We start from the raw sequence: 12,411 nt of genomic DNA on the forward strand, positions 1-12,411 counted from the left end.
AAACAAATCTCACAGAGCTAACAGAAATATTTAAAATGAATAAAAGTAATAGCCTTCTGGGGAAAAATTTCATCTTTAACCACTAAAAATTTCGAAGCAATTGGTCCAGAGATCAAAGAGAAAAGCGTTTTTTTAATACTTCCACCAGGTGTCCAGAAAGTGTCAAAGAACAACAAGTACATAAACAACATAACAACAAACCGTGTCCAAAAATACCAACAAAAACAACAGCATAACAACAAAACAATCCATAGGTCCATTTCGTGTCAAATAAGGTAAATGTAAATAGTATTTAAATACTCACGAGCATGGTGGATGATAGAACGTTGCGTACAAGTTAATGGTGGTGTAAGCAAAAATGCTATTGTGCGAATACCCGCAAGTAGACAATTCATACAGGGATATTTTTTCCGGAGTTGCACTTATATTTCGACCGAACTAGTAGTTTCATGGTATCTGAATAATGTGCGAAACAAACAAACCTTTCAGATTTAAAGTATATACCGTATCATTTTTTTCCCAAAACTAAAAAAAAAATGTTTCACATCATTTTAAAATTTCACTTATTCAAAATATCATTTTGAATCAAACAACAATTTTGAATTGAATCTATGCCCGAAAAATGAAAAAGATAACATTTGAATCGTTTCTGTATCTGTACCAGAAGATATATATTTTGATTCTCTAATTATTTTTTTGTTACATATGATTGTGAACGTTGAGATAAGCATGTGCGCGCAAATGCTATAGTCATTTTCTGCACGGAAATAAAGCATCAGAAACGTTTTAATTTTATCATCGAGCAATTTAAAATACTTGATTGATGAATACTTGGGTTGCTTCTTAACACTGTTTAATTTATTATTGCTTTTAAAATATAAAATAAAACGTTCAATTCTACGAATTCCACTAGGTACAGTGGGTTACTGTAAAAGATATAGTACTGTCAATGATTTGTAACTACAGTTAATTTTGAATGGAACCATATAGCATTTTAATTTTCGTTGAAAAAAATGAAAGAATCTTCATTGTTACAAGACCTGGTAAAGTTTGGAACAGGTCCGGTAACAAATCTGGTTCAAAACCAGTATTGAAGCAAAGATTACGTCTTGCATAGTCAATACAATTGAGTTGCTTTCCTGGCATATATAAATGATTAATAACATCAGGCTTCTGCACAAGTCGTGTTCCACATTTTCCGACCACACGAAACCGCATACCTATCTGACTGATTACGAAACTCTTTACTTATTTGAACTTGTGTGCATTATCAAAGGTAAGAATATTTCGTGTAAAGCAACAACAATAAATTGTCGATATGCCAGTTGAGTAAATGGAGAGAAAGTTGCTGAATAACAGTGTATTTAGTGGTTTTTACCAGTTTGGATTTATGATCTTATACAAGTAAACAGAGCGCTTGGATCCATACGTCAACTCAATATCATTGACTTATGACATCGTTCATATTCAGAACCGTTGGATGTCGGATTTAGATAGAATGACAATTATTTAGTGTCTTCGTCTTGCGCTGTAATGCAGCCGAATAACTTCGACTCGAAGAAAAACTACAAAGCAATTAATATATGTATGAAATTTATATTTAGCACACGTATATATAAATGCAACGGTCAGTCTCATTGGAAATGCATTATCACATTTAACCATGATATTTTTTTTATCTCATTTCCTCGTGATATCAGGTGGTAAACGTAAGATCGGCCCCTTTTTCCTCCAACTGCATCCTGGAAATAACAGTAAAGTCATGAAGCTTATGTATTAAATATAGAAGCATTGAGTGGGTATATCATAACAATTCATCGAATTTTTTTCTACATGCATAAAAAAATCGAGTTTCTAACAGATTTTCAATCCCATAATAAGCAAAGTATGCCTGAAAAATATAATTTCATAGATAGTGTTTGGGGGATTCTCTTGGGAAGTAAATTGTTAATCCGTGGGCGAAAATTTTAATTGTAGTTTTATTGAAAGCGATGACATTTTTGATTTAGTTCTTTTCAAAAATATGCACCGAACAGTAATAATATTTTCAGTCTAAAATCTGATTCTTATCCAATATTGCGAGGGCATATGTGCAAACAATGAGGATTTGATATCGTCTGTGTTCCAGACATTTGTGCAAACAATGAAGTGACGTATTTCACAACGCACTTCCGTTCGTGACAGGTACATCTTGATGTGTTTTAGAATCTCAAATCCCTTAAATATCAGGTTTAAATTTTCATGTCTAATTATATAAAAAACAAGTTTTCACTGGCTTCCTTATAGTTTTTTTCTAGTCATGCAACATTGCTGGCGATAAATTTAGCAAAATTGTTTCAAAACAAAATAGATATATTTTGTTGAATTAACATAAATATAAACGCACTGTTTGCACTCAGCGCTATTCGTTCTCTTTATCAAACTGCATTGCCGTAGTTTTGGGTACACCAATGACATAATAGATAGAATATAATCTTGTTGTTTTTCCCAAATTTATCATCAGAGCGTTTCAAATTTCACACAGAAATTCTCCACGGATCCCCGTTGTTTCCCACTTAAGAACAGCAAAGAGTGGTTGAAATAAAATAAAAATTCTGGAAATACAGTAGAACATAGGGTGGGCAAAAAATGGTATCCTTTTTGGCCGCCCCTGTAAATGTTTTACCTTTGTGTATATCAAGCGAATAGGCTGGCTTGAAATTTAGAACTTGCAGTCTATATTGCGAAACAATAAAGTAAAAACCTCCATCTCAGTCTCCACGTACGATTGTTTTGTACTTATTGATTGTGAACTGTGAGATATTCATGTGGGCAAGGTATAAATATTCTAGCCGTTTAACGGAATGTAGATTCGGTAGAGGGAAGGTAGCATAATAACATTTTTGGTTTGCGCCTCATTTTGCGGACATAGGATTGTGAACTACAAGAGAAGCATGATATTATGCTTATAAATTCTATTGTCATTTACAGTAAATCATTTTCTACGAAGAAGTAAATAATCAGAATCGTTTTGAATATTTTATCATCTTGCATAACACAATTATTTAATTGAAATTATTTGATTTGTGAATAATACTTGGATTGCATCTTAATACTGTTTCTTTTATCGTAGTTGAATAAATAAAAAGGTTTATTCTACGAAATCATAGAAATCACAAGTTTGTCGTCAGATCTCCACATTCGTTCAATCTTCAGAATGAACATTATCGCTATTTTGGCTTTGTGTCTAGCAACATATGTTGGAGAAGCTGCATCCCATACAAGTGATAGCGAATGCAGGCTGCCCGTTACAAACGAAATCGATTTTGCACAGGTAATTTTATACACGTTTATTTTTTATGTGAGGAGAATAACCGGTTCCTAGTTTTTCAAATGGTTTAACACAGGCAATATTTGTTTTCAAAGTAATATTATAGGTTTTGTTGAATTATCTGAGAAGAGTAGAATAAGAGAAACGAAATATACATACAGTGTATTGATATACATGCTTGCTGGGACCTATTCGCAGAGACAAATTCAATTGAAAGAAACAATCCTACTTTGAAATTTTCCTTAAGCAAAGATTTCTTCGTGAATATCCAATATGCAAATGAATTACTTTTATCACATATATGAAAATATTGGCATATACTTTGATACCTTCTTTATTTTTCCAGCTTCGAGAAAAGAACTGGTACATTACGTCGCATAATGAATATAGTCTGCTCAGAACGGACGTCTGTGTTGTTATTTCTGATGTAGAAGAAACGAACGGAGGATTGGATTTTCAATATAAAATGTTCAAGTAAGATAATATAATATTTATTTTATCCAAAGTAGTAAATTACTAAATCAACGACCTAACAACCAAGTATAAACTTAAGTTTGCCTAATTGTTGGCTTTGATTTTGTATTAGGAAGTTTCGGTGATGCACCTTCATTTCTGCCTCGCTACAAAATTCGCCGCTTGTAGGAAACAGAAATTAGGCTCAATTGTAATATCCAAAAAATAGTAAACATGTTTGTGATGTGTGTCTCTGTTCAACAGAAGGGTAGTAATACACTCGAAGTTAAATCCGAATGTACGTGTGTACACGGAGAAAAGTGGCGGTTAACGGGTGTACGACAGAATTACGGTTTTCTAAAGAAACAAAAAGTATTTACAAGACGCAACGTGCCGGCAAGAAACAAGTCAACAAATAAAATTAATAACTTAGCAAATTTGAACTGAATTCAAATGATCACACACAGTTCTAACCCAGTAAAATAACAGTTACGGCTGATTACAAAACAGGCATTCACAAAACACTCTACAGCCGAAATACTCCCTAAATATAAAAACAATAAACTGAAATACGTACTTAACAGTGTAGATTCCAGCTTGCAAAACAACGTACGACAGATTAGAATAAGGTTATTGGTATAAGTTCTTAATCTACGGAAAAGACAATTTAAACTTTGCATCACAAATCTGCAATCCCAGAATCCCGAGAACTCTTTGCGAGAGCGCGCGAGGTTACTATATGGTCACAATCAGGTAAAAGTATGTACACCAGCGCCTCCAATAATGAAAAAACAAAAATATATTATTAAAGCGGAAGAGGTAGTTTCAGGGATAAACAAATTAAATTGTCTCCATACTCATAATTTAAATGTTATTATTAGTAGAATTTTTTTTTAAAAAAAATACGAATTTGTAGGTTTTATGTCAAAACTCCATACTTTTGATCTTACAAATTACTCTATTTTCTATCATAGCAATTCTGGAGTTGTGGATCATATCACAATACATACCACGCTTCAACCATCAGGAAAATACACCTGGAAACCAACATCTGGTAAGACAACTCGATAATAAATGTAAAAAAAGATGTTGCTTTTTTTCTTCAAACAACAGAGCAATGCTCAAATATATGGACACGCAAATCCCCGGAAATCATATGCGGTAACTTAAAAGTACCTGTATCGGGGTACCGTGACGATGCAGAAACTGTCATAGCTTTTTAGGTCCTGTGACGATGATCAATTCTTCATAATTCAATTTCAACATCAACTGAAATATCACGTTATCCGAGTAACTTCTGTATTACCAGATCAGTTACCGCACTCAACCATTTTCCATACAAAACATCTCAAAATCATATGCGTTATTAACTTACCAGCAAATATTGGTACAAAGTTTGTCATAGCTTTTCCCTGTCCCGTGGCAATGATCTTTTTTTTTTCCATTCAATTTCGAAGTGAATCGAATTACCAAGTTATACGAGTCACTTCTCCATTACCAGGGCAAAATAAAACATAAATTCCCCGAAAATCATTTGCGGTACGGTAGCTTATAGGGGCTCCCGAAGTATGCGAACCAAGATGGCGGACATCGGAATGTAATATGTGTACTAGGTTAGGGTTAGGCCATAATTTTAGGTATAAATACTACGGGAGGCTCTTGGCTAGTTTTCGAACTGATAATTATCAGACATAATTATTATAATAGGACCAAAATAAGGAAAATTGGAAAAAAATTATCGCCTAACCCTAACCTGTTACCCATGTTACGTTCCGATGTCCGCCATCTTGGTTCGCATACTTCGGGAGCACCAACTTATGTCTACCACTACCGGTACCTTCAAAAAAATTTCCGAATTCTCGTAGCAAGAATTTGCAGAATCAAAACGGACAACCAGTCATAACGCGGACTAAAAACCGTGTTCCCATGAATAAAAATAATACAGCGAAATTTTGGATAAAATATCCGATCTTATAGAATCCATGCGAAATTTAGAAAAAATGAAAGTAATAGTCTTTTAGAAAGAAGTTCCATCTTTAACAACTGAAAATTTCAAAGCAATTGGCCCAGTAGTCAAACAAAGAACTTTTTATAACAATGTCAAAGAACAACAACAAAAACTAAAATAGCCAAACGATCCATAGGTCCACTACGTGTCCAAAAAGAAACAGTTTTCAACCTAAAAACGTGGTGCAGACAAGTTCTGCCCTATACTCAACGTAAAGCTTATCAAAAACCTAACTAATTTCCTGGGTTGCTAATCATTTAGACTTCCTTACTTGACTTCGGGATAATTTTATTTTAGAGTAAAAAACGAAAGTTACTTTAGTGGGAACGGCAACTTACATTTCCGACTCAAAACGTGTTGAAATTTTAAATTCCCACCTCTGGTCTGTGCTAAGAGAGGTTCTAAATTTAGACTTCTGAGTTTGTTGAATTTGACCGCGACAAACTCAAGACTTGACTTAGGCAGACCCAGGTAATCTTTGCTATCCAACACAGTAAAACATTTGTTTGTGGTGTTAATTTCAACGAGATTTTATTTGTTTCTATTTGAAAAACCTCTAACATGTGTGAAAAATAGAATTGAAAGGTTTTGAATTTGTACATACCACAGAAACTGGACCAGACTCATTTTCACCTACGGATGACGAGAATGAGATGGAAAAAGAAAGGGATCACTTGAGTAATTTATAAATTAATTTCAGTTTTTAAAGTCTAGGTCGTGAATTTTGGATAAACCTACATGTAGTATATATTTGGATCACAGATCTGACAACGGCAGAGGTAATAAAATCGGGATCTAGTTGTTCACTTTCACAGTAAATTATGAAAATTTTGTATTCTTGGTATTCATGTTAGTAGGTTAATGTCATTCGAACGCCGACAGCGTTCGAGGTAGTAAACAAACTAGGGAAAGGTTTGCTCACAGAATGAAATATACCGCTGAAAATCGCAAATTCTTTTTAGGGTGGATTTCCGACTACAAGAAACCGCATGCCTATCTGACTGATTACAAAACATACTTATTTGAACTGAAGTGCGATACCAAAGGTAAGATTATGTCTTATAAAGCAACAGCAATAAAAACTAAAAAGATGATTTGACAGTGAGCTGATTGAAGGGGGAGTAGGTGAACAACAGGTCTTTAGGTCAATGTTTAACAGTTTTGATTTCTGATCTCATACAGGTAAACAGAGCGTTTGGATTCATACTTCAACTCAATATCCTACGACTGATGACATTATTCGAATTCATAACCGTTTGTTGGATATCGGATTTAGATGGGATGATATTTATTTAGTGGTTTCGTCTTGCGCTGTAATGAAGCCGAGTAACTTCAACTCAAAATAGAACTACAAAAGAATTATAAATATATATTATATATGTGGAATATATATTCTGCGCACTTCTAAATACATATATATGTATGTACGCAACTATCAGTGTCATTGTGAAAGCATTAATTAATAAATTTAACCAAGATATTTTTTCTGGCCTTATTACCGCGAAATATCAAGTGGCAAACGTAAGATCGGGGCCTCATCATCACTCCAACTGCATCCCGAAAAGTACAGGGAAGTGATAGACGCATATGCATTTACTCGAGAATCATGTCTTGAGTTGGTATAACATATTAATTCACGGCATCTCGAATTTTTTAATTAATATATTTATGACGAAAAGACATGATGAAGTTTGTTTAGTGTCAGTTAACGAAACATCAATCTGATGTTTTGGTATTGTGTAATTCAATACTGTGTTGTAGTCTTAAACAAAATTTTGATCCAAACTTAAACAAGGTATGCTCAAAAACTTTCGATTTTGATTTTAATAAAGGGATTACATTTCGTTCAAATTTGTGAAATGTGATGTTGATAATTGTTTTTATTAATATGCATTGAAAAGTAAGATTTTCACGCTTTAATCTGATTACAGCGCGAGTCCAGATAGTATAGTACCATAGAACATTCGTTTTATTCTCATCCATTATTGCTAGGGATTTTGTACATATGTATGTGCAAACAATACCACTTGAAATTATATGTGTTCTTGACATATGTCACAAAAATAAATTGACCTATTTAATAGCGCACTTCCGTTCGTGACAGGTAGATCTTGATGCGTCTAAGAACTCAGATTCATTGATAATCAAATTTGAATTTGCGTAGAATGGAGTTCACTTCTCGTGTTCCGTTGGATAAAATGGTTCACTGGATTTCTTATCGTTTATTAAAAATATTTGACATTTCTAGCAATATATTTAGCAAATATTGTTTAAAAGAAAAACGCAACATTATTTGAAAAAAAAAAATATATAATTAAAATAGGATATAATATAGAATAACCTGTTTGAATATCCACCCGATTTATCTGCTTCTTTCTCTGGTTCGGTAATAGCAGTCATAAGGGATTCTGAATATATTCCACTCAAGCAAACTATAATTGACTTTTTCTCAATCGAATTTCAACGCACTCAGCAATGTCAAAATACAGTTGTATGGAGTCGCATATCCGTTATTCCCTGCATGCGAGTATAATTCCTTGATTATCCCAGTCAATGATTGTCAATCGACCAGAGTCGGCATTTTTAGTTTTCCCCGATCTGATTTTGACGCCAGTTAGTATTTTGGAATGACTTATCAATGCCCTGTATCACTGCTTCACTGGACTCTATAAGAATATATCTGCTCCCATGAAGACATTGTAGTTTACGTTCCCATTTCAACGCGATATTCATATTAAATGTTAATTCGAAAATTTTACTGAAACTTTAGCCGTTTTAAGCTAGAAAACCTTGGTTTAAGAGAGTAGGATTTGTATTTAATTTATTTGCTTCAATTATTGAACTTTACCCGACATTGGGGCTGGGAATTTTAGGTAAAACCCTTTAACCGTTACCCGGGTAAAATTAACCGGTTAACCGCAGCGTGACGTTTGACATAATAATTTATAATTTTAGTTTATTACGTCATAATGGGTAAAGCAATTTGCGTGATATTATCCCGGTATCTCATAAAATTATTCACGAATCGAGATAGTTTCGTGATCGCTCTGCTGCATGAAATATGCAGCGTTCTTCGGACATATGAAAGTATTTTAGTCAAACCCGATTCCGTTATTAAATGTCATTTATGTGAAAAAATTTTAGTGCTTGATGTGCAAATTCTACTTTGAGATACCATATATATAGAAAAACAGCATCGACGGCGCACATTGAATGGACAATTTTGAAAGAAAATCGTGAACAATATATTTTTACCGAAAACTGATTCTGAATTCATCATTGTCAAATTTTCATAATCAGCAAACTTGGTACTTCAAATATTTTTCACATTTATTGGGTCCTTAGCAATACAGTTGGGGGTATCCTTTCGAATTAAACGGCACATGAGATAAATTTTCGATAACGTAATCATTTTTGAAGAAACGTACATTATAGAGATGATTTGTAGCCTACCTGAAATGTCAGTTAACGGCTAAAATAAATCGTAACCGTTAACCATCTGAAATCGGTTAACCATTAATAATAATAATTAACCATCCCCAGCCCTACCCAACATTCCCGCCGTGTCCCAAGATTTGTTGTTTGGCTACGAGGCAAACTAGCTGCAGATACGAGGGTTTGATATAAAGACCAACCTTCGGCTTCCTCTATCGACAAGTCCGGTGACTGAAACCAATAACTGGTGTTAACTATCTTTCTGCTCGACCAGACGATATTCGTGTTTCACCAATCGCATCGGCTTCCTCAGCTCCGGGCTTAATGTGAAAATCCTATCTTAACCTAAGACCTGAGCTACTTTTATCGTTCTTTATATTACATCACTAAACAATTTAGATACCTTATCCGTAAGGTAAAAAAAAAATATAGCGATAAACTGATTTCAATTGATTTTATTCATGTATAATATTTATTTTGTTGTTAATTTTGAAAAAAAGTAAGTTATATTTCTTTGGAACATCCACATTTTTTGATTAGTGTTATGTGATTTATTAATATAAAAAATTGGATAAATGAGAGCAAGCAAAATTCAAAAATAAAATGTACAAAACTAAAAAAAATTAATCCGGCAGAAAACAACCCATATCATTAGAATAAAGTAGTTTTCCTGCCCGTTTCTCAGTCGATCTTTCTCTTCCAAATATTTCAAATTTTCACCATCATGTTTCATATGTTTAGCAATGACGCAATTCATGACGTCACAATCACACTTCGAATTATACAATTTATAATATATAGTACAAACAAATTCATTTAATCATGAACCTCCCGAAAAAAACAGAATTTTAAAAAAATGTAAGTTGCTTGGTTACACTGAAAAAACGATATTTAATATGTTAGGCCAATCATAAACTATACACATTTTTATCAACTCAAAAGTATGCCGTCATATTTTTTTTTATAATTTTTCGAGCTATCTTTGAGCTGAATTTTGACATTACTTTTCTATTAAAAAACTAATTTTGGCCACATATTTTGTGGTTATTCAAACTTATTAGTATAAAGATAGAGTAGATAAGTTGAAGACACACGAGATAGGTATTGTTAATCTTAGTTGTGCATAAAATACTGATAGTTAATTTGCATACAAGCAAGACAAAATATGATTGGTTGATTGAAGAACGAAAATAATGGAAACAATTTTGAATCTTTTGACTCTTGAACAACTATGCATTACTATATAATTGTAGTTTAAATGCAGGAATATTCTACAAAATGAATATTTTTTAATAAAAAAACAGCAAAATGGTTTGAACATTCTATCTAATTATTGAATAGTGGAAGATGTAAACCGTTTTATCATGTGCATTTTGAAAACACGGGCAAGTAAATTTTTCAATTTGGGATTACCTAAATTTCTATTCAATATTATTGACTTAGTTACAGCATATTATGTATTTTGGCAGGTTCATTCATATTGGGAGTATCTGCCATTACGATATATAAAATAATTCCATATTTCTCTAGAATTTAATTTTCACGAGAAGGCAAATAGTTAGCATATTTCATATTAAAGTTGTTGGAGTGAATTTATAAAAAAATTTCTGTCTGAAATTTTGTAGATTAGTATTAAAGCTTCTTTCAGACCGCCATTCTTCTCCTTGTTACGCCTGAAAAAAATTAACAATGTCAAGTATGGTAGAATACTTAATATATTTTGTATAAATTGAGCCATAAAAAACTAAAATCCCTAGCCTCCTAAACGGTTGCAAGAGAAATATAAGTACACACAGGAGAGGTGACGATTGCAATAAAATAGTCTCAAAACAAATTGATTGCTAAAATGAAGATTACACCGGAAGAAAAAAATATATATAACGCACGTCTTAATACAAATTGATTTTATAGCTACGATCAAAGTTTGCGATGTAGGAAATTTTCCAAAAATAGGCGTTTTTAATAAGATACTTACAACTGCTGGTTCAGTGTATTGTGTCTGAGGCTCTGCTGCTGGATCCACCTGATATTTTTGTTGACTCTTTGTACTTTCAAACGTCGGATTTTGTTGTCCACTTCTCGATACTCTATGTTTTCCAGTACGAGCTCGTCTGGTACAAAAATTGTAAGTTAAAAAGTTAAACACTATCAATATGAATAAGACTTGAGAAGGCACTCATTTACAAAAAAATACAATCTTTAGATCACTTTAACATGCGATACCAAGATCCCTGGCACAGAGGTTCTTAAGCTTTTAAAGATTCTTGCACTGTGGTCACGGGGACACCCCTGACTGAGCAACCCCTTTGGTAGCGGAGTCTCAATGAGAAAAATTAAAATGTATTCAAAAAAATAAAATTCAAAAAGCCAGTTTAACGCAAATAACTTCCATGATTCGTAAAGAAACGATAGGATCAATCCATCTATGGTGTGCTAAGATGGTCTGTCTAATATTACGTTATGATACAATGATAATGCTATTAATATCAAATATGTTTACCTTCTCTTCATACAATATACAATTAGAAGAATGATGAGAATGAGTAATAAGATTGAGCAAATCACAATCGCAGCTATTTCGCCTGGAGTCAGTCCACGTGCTAAAAGGAGAAGGAATAAAACATTCATTGATATTTCATTTTATACCTAGCATAATATTAAATTTGCATTCCATTTTTTAAACGACATGTTATATCAAAAGTTAACCAAATTTTATTCTATCGCTTTGCAGTAGCCAAATTTCAAAATGAGAATTGAATTTATAAACCGTGCATGTATAATTGTAAACTTCCTTTTGTAGTGTGCCGTATAGAAAATACGAAAATGTGAGGCTGATCTGGAAAGTATCTTCATAGTAAGATTAGATATTGTTAGCTATTGCACAACCTCTATATGTGCTACGACCGCATATGGGCACATCATTTTTATGTTGTAAACTTTACCCCACAGCCCCCAGGGTTAAATCCCCTTTCAGTATAAAATCCGTGGCTCGTATAATATGCCGATGTTTCAGATATAAAGTTTTCAGATCAAGTTTATATAGCAGACTTGTTGTTCAGCTACAAACGTTTGAAGACAAAGAAAATACAAGTTCTCATCCATGCCTGACAAGTTCATATAGTCCACAGTCAAAATACATATGATTCACACACTCCTCCTCAAAATTGACAATAGTGCAACTTAAGCAATTGCTCATAATACACAG

The 12,411-nt window shown here is 33.1% G+C and overlaps 2 protein-coding genes across 5 annotated transcripts in view; one reads left to right on the forward strand and one right to left on the reverse strand.

Annotated features, from left to right (window-relative positions):
• The first annotated feature begins 3,095 nt into the window (after nucleotides 1–3,095).
• Nucleotides 3,096–7,856, forward strand: LOC120339979 (uncharacterized). 3 transcript variants are annotated; one of them, XM_039408226.2, is made up of 6 exons: nucleotides 3,096–3,313; nucleotides 3,657–3,784; nucleotides 4,738–4,817; nucleotides 6,348–6,449; nucleotides 6,734–6,817; nucleotides 6,954–7,856. In XM_039408226.2, exons 1-6 carry the CDS (start codon nucleotides 3,197–3,199, stop codon nucleotides 7,115–7,117), a joined length of 675 nt encoding a protein of 224 aa, XP_039264160.2. In that variant the 5' UTR covers nucleotides 3,096–3,196; the 3' UTR covers nucleotides 7,118–7,856. The 3 variants fall into 3 exon arrangements, with proteins under 3 accessions (XP_039264160.2, XP_039264162.2, XP_039264163.2); XM_039408228.2 differs by having other exon boundaries at nucleotides 6,357–6,449; XM_039408229.2 differs by having other exon boundaries at nucleotides 3,097–3,313; nucleotides 6,381–6,449; nucleotides 6,954–7,214.
• Nucleotides 7,857–9,645: 1,789 nt separating this feature from the next.
• Nucleotides 9,646–12,411, reverse strand: part of LOC120339564 (uncharacterized) — a 40,774-nt gene continuing 38,008 nt past the window's right edge. For both annotated transcript variants that reach the window (XM_039407721.2, XM_039407720.2), the window contains exons 52-54: nucleotides 11,707–11,806; nucleotides 11,182–11,317; nucleotides 9,646–10,879 (exon numbers count right to left, since the gene is read on the reverse strand). In XM_039407721.2, coding sequence (XP_039263655.2) covers nucleotides 10,874–10,879; nucleotides 11,182–11,317; nucleotides 11,707–11,806 — 242 coding nt within the window. In that variant the 3' untranslated portion in view covers nucleotides 9,646–10,873. The remainder of the gene's footprint in view (nucleotides 10,880–11,181; nucleotides 11,318–11,706; nucleotides 11,807–12,411) is intronic.

The sequence above is a fragment of the Styela clava genome, chromosome 9 (genome assembly GCF_964204865.1).
Source record: "Styela clava chromosome 9, kaStyClav1.hap1.2, whole genome shotgun sequence".
Taxonomy (NCBI): domain Eukaryota; kingdom Metazoa; phylum Chordata; class Ascidiacea; order Stolidobranchia; family Styelidae; genus Styela; species Styela clava.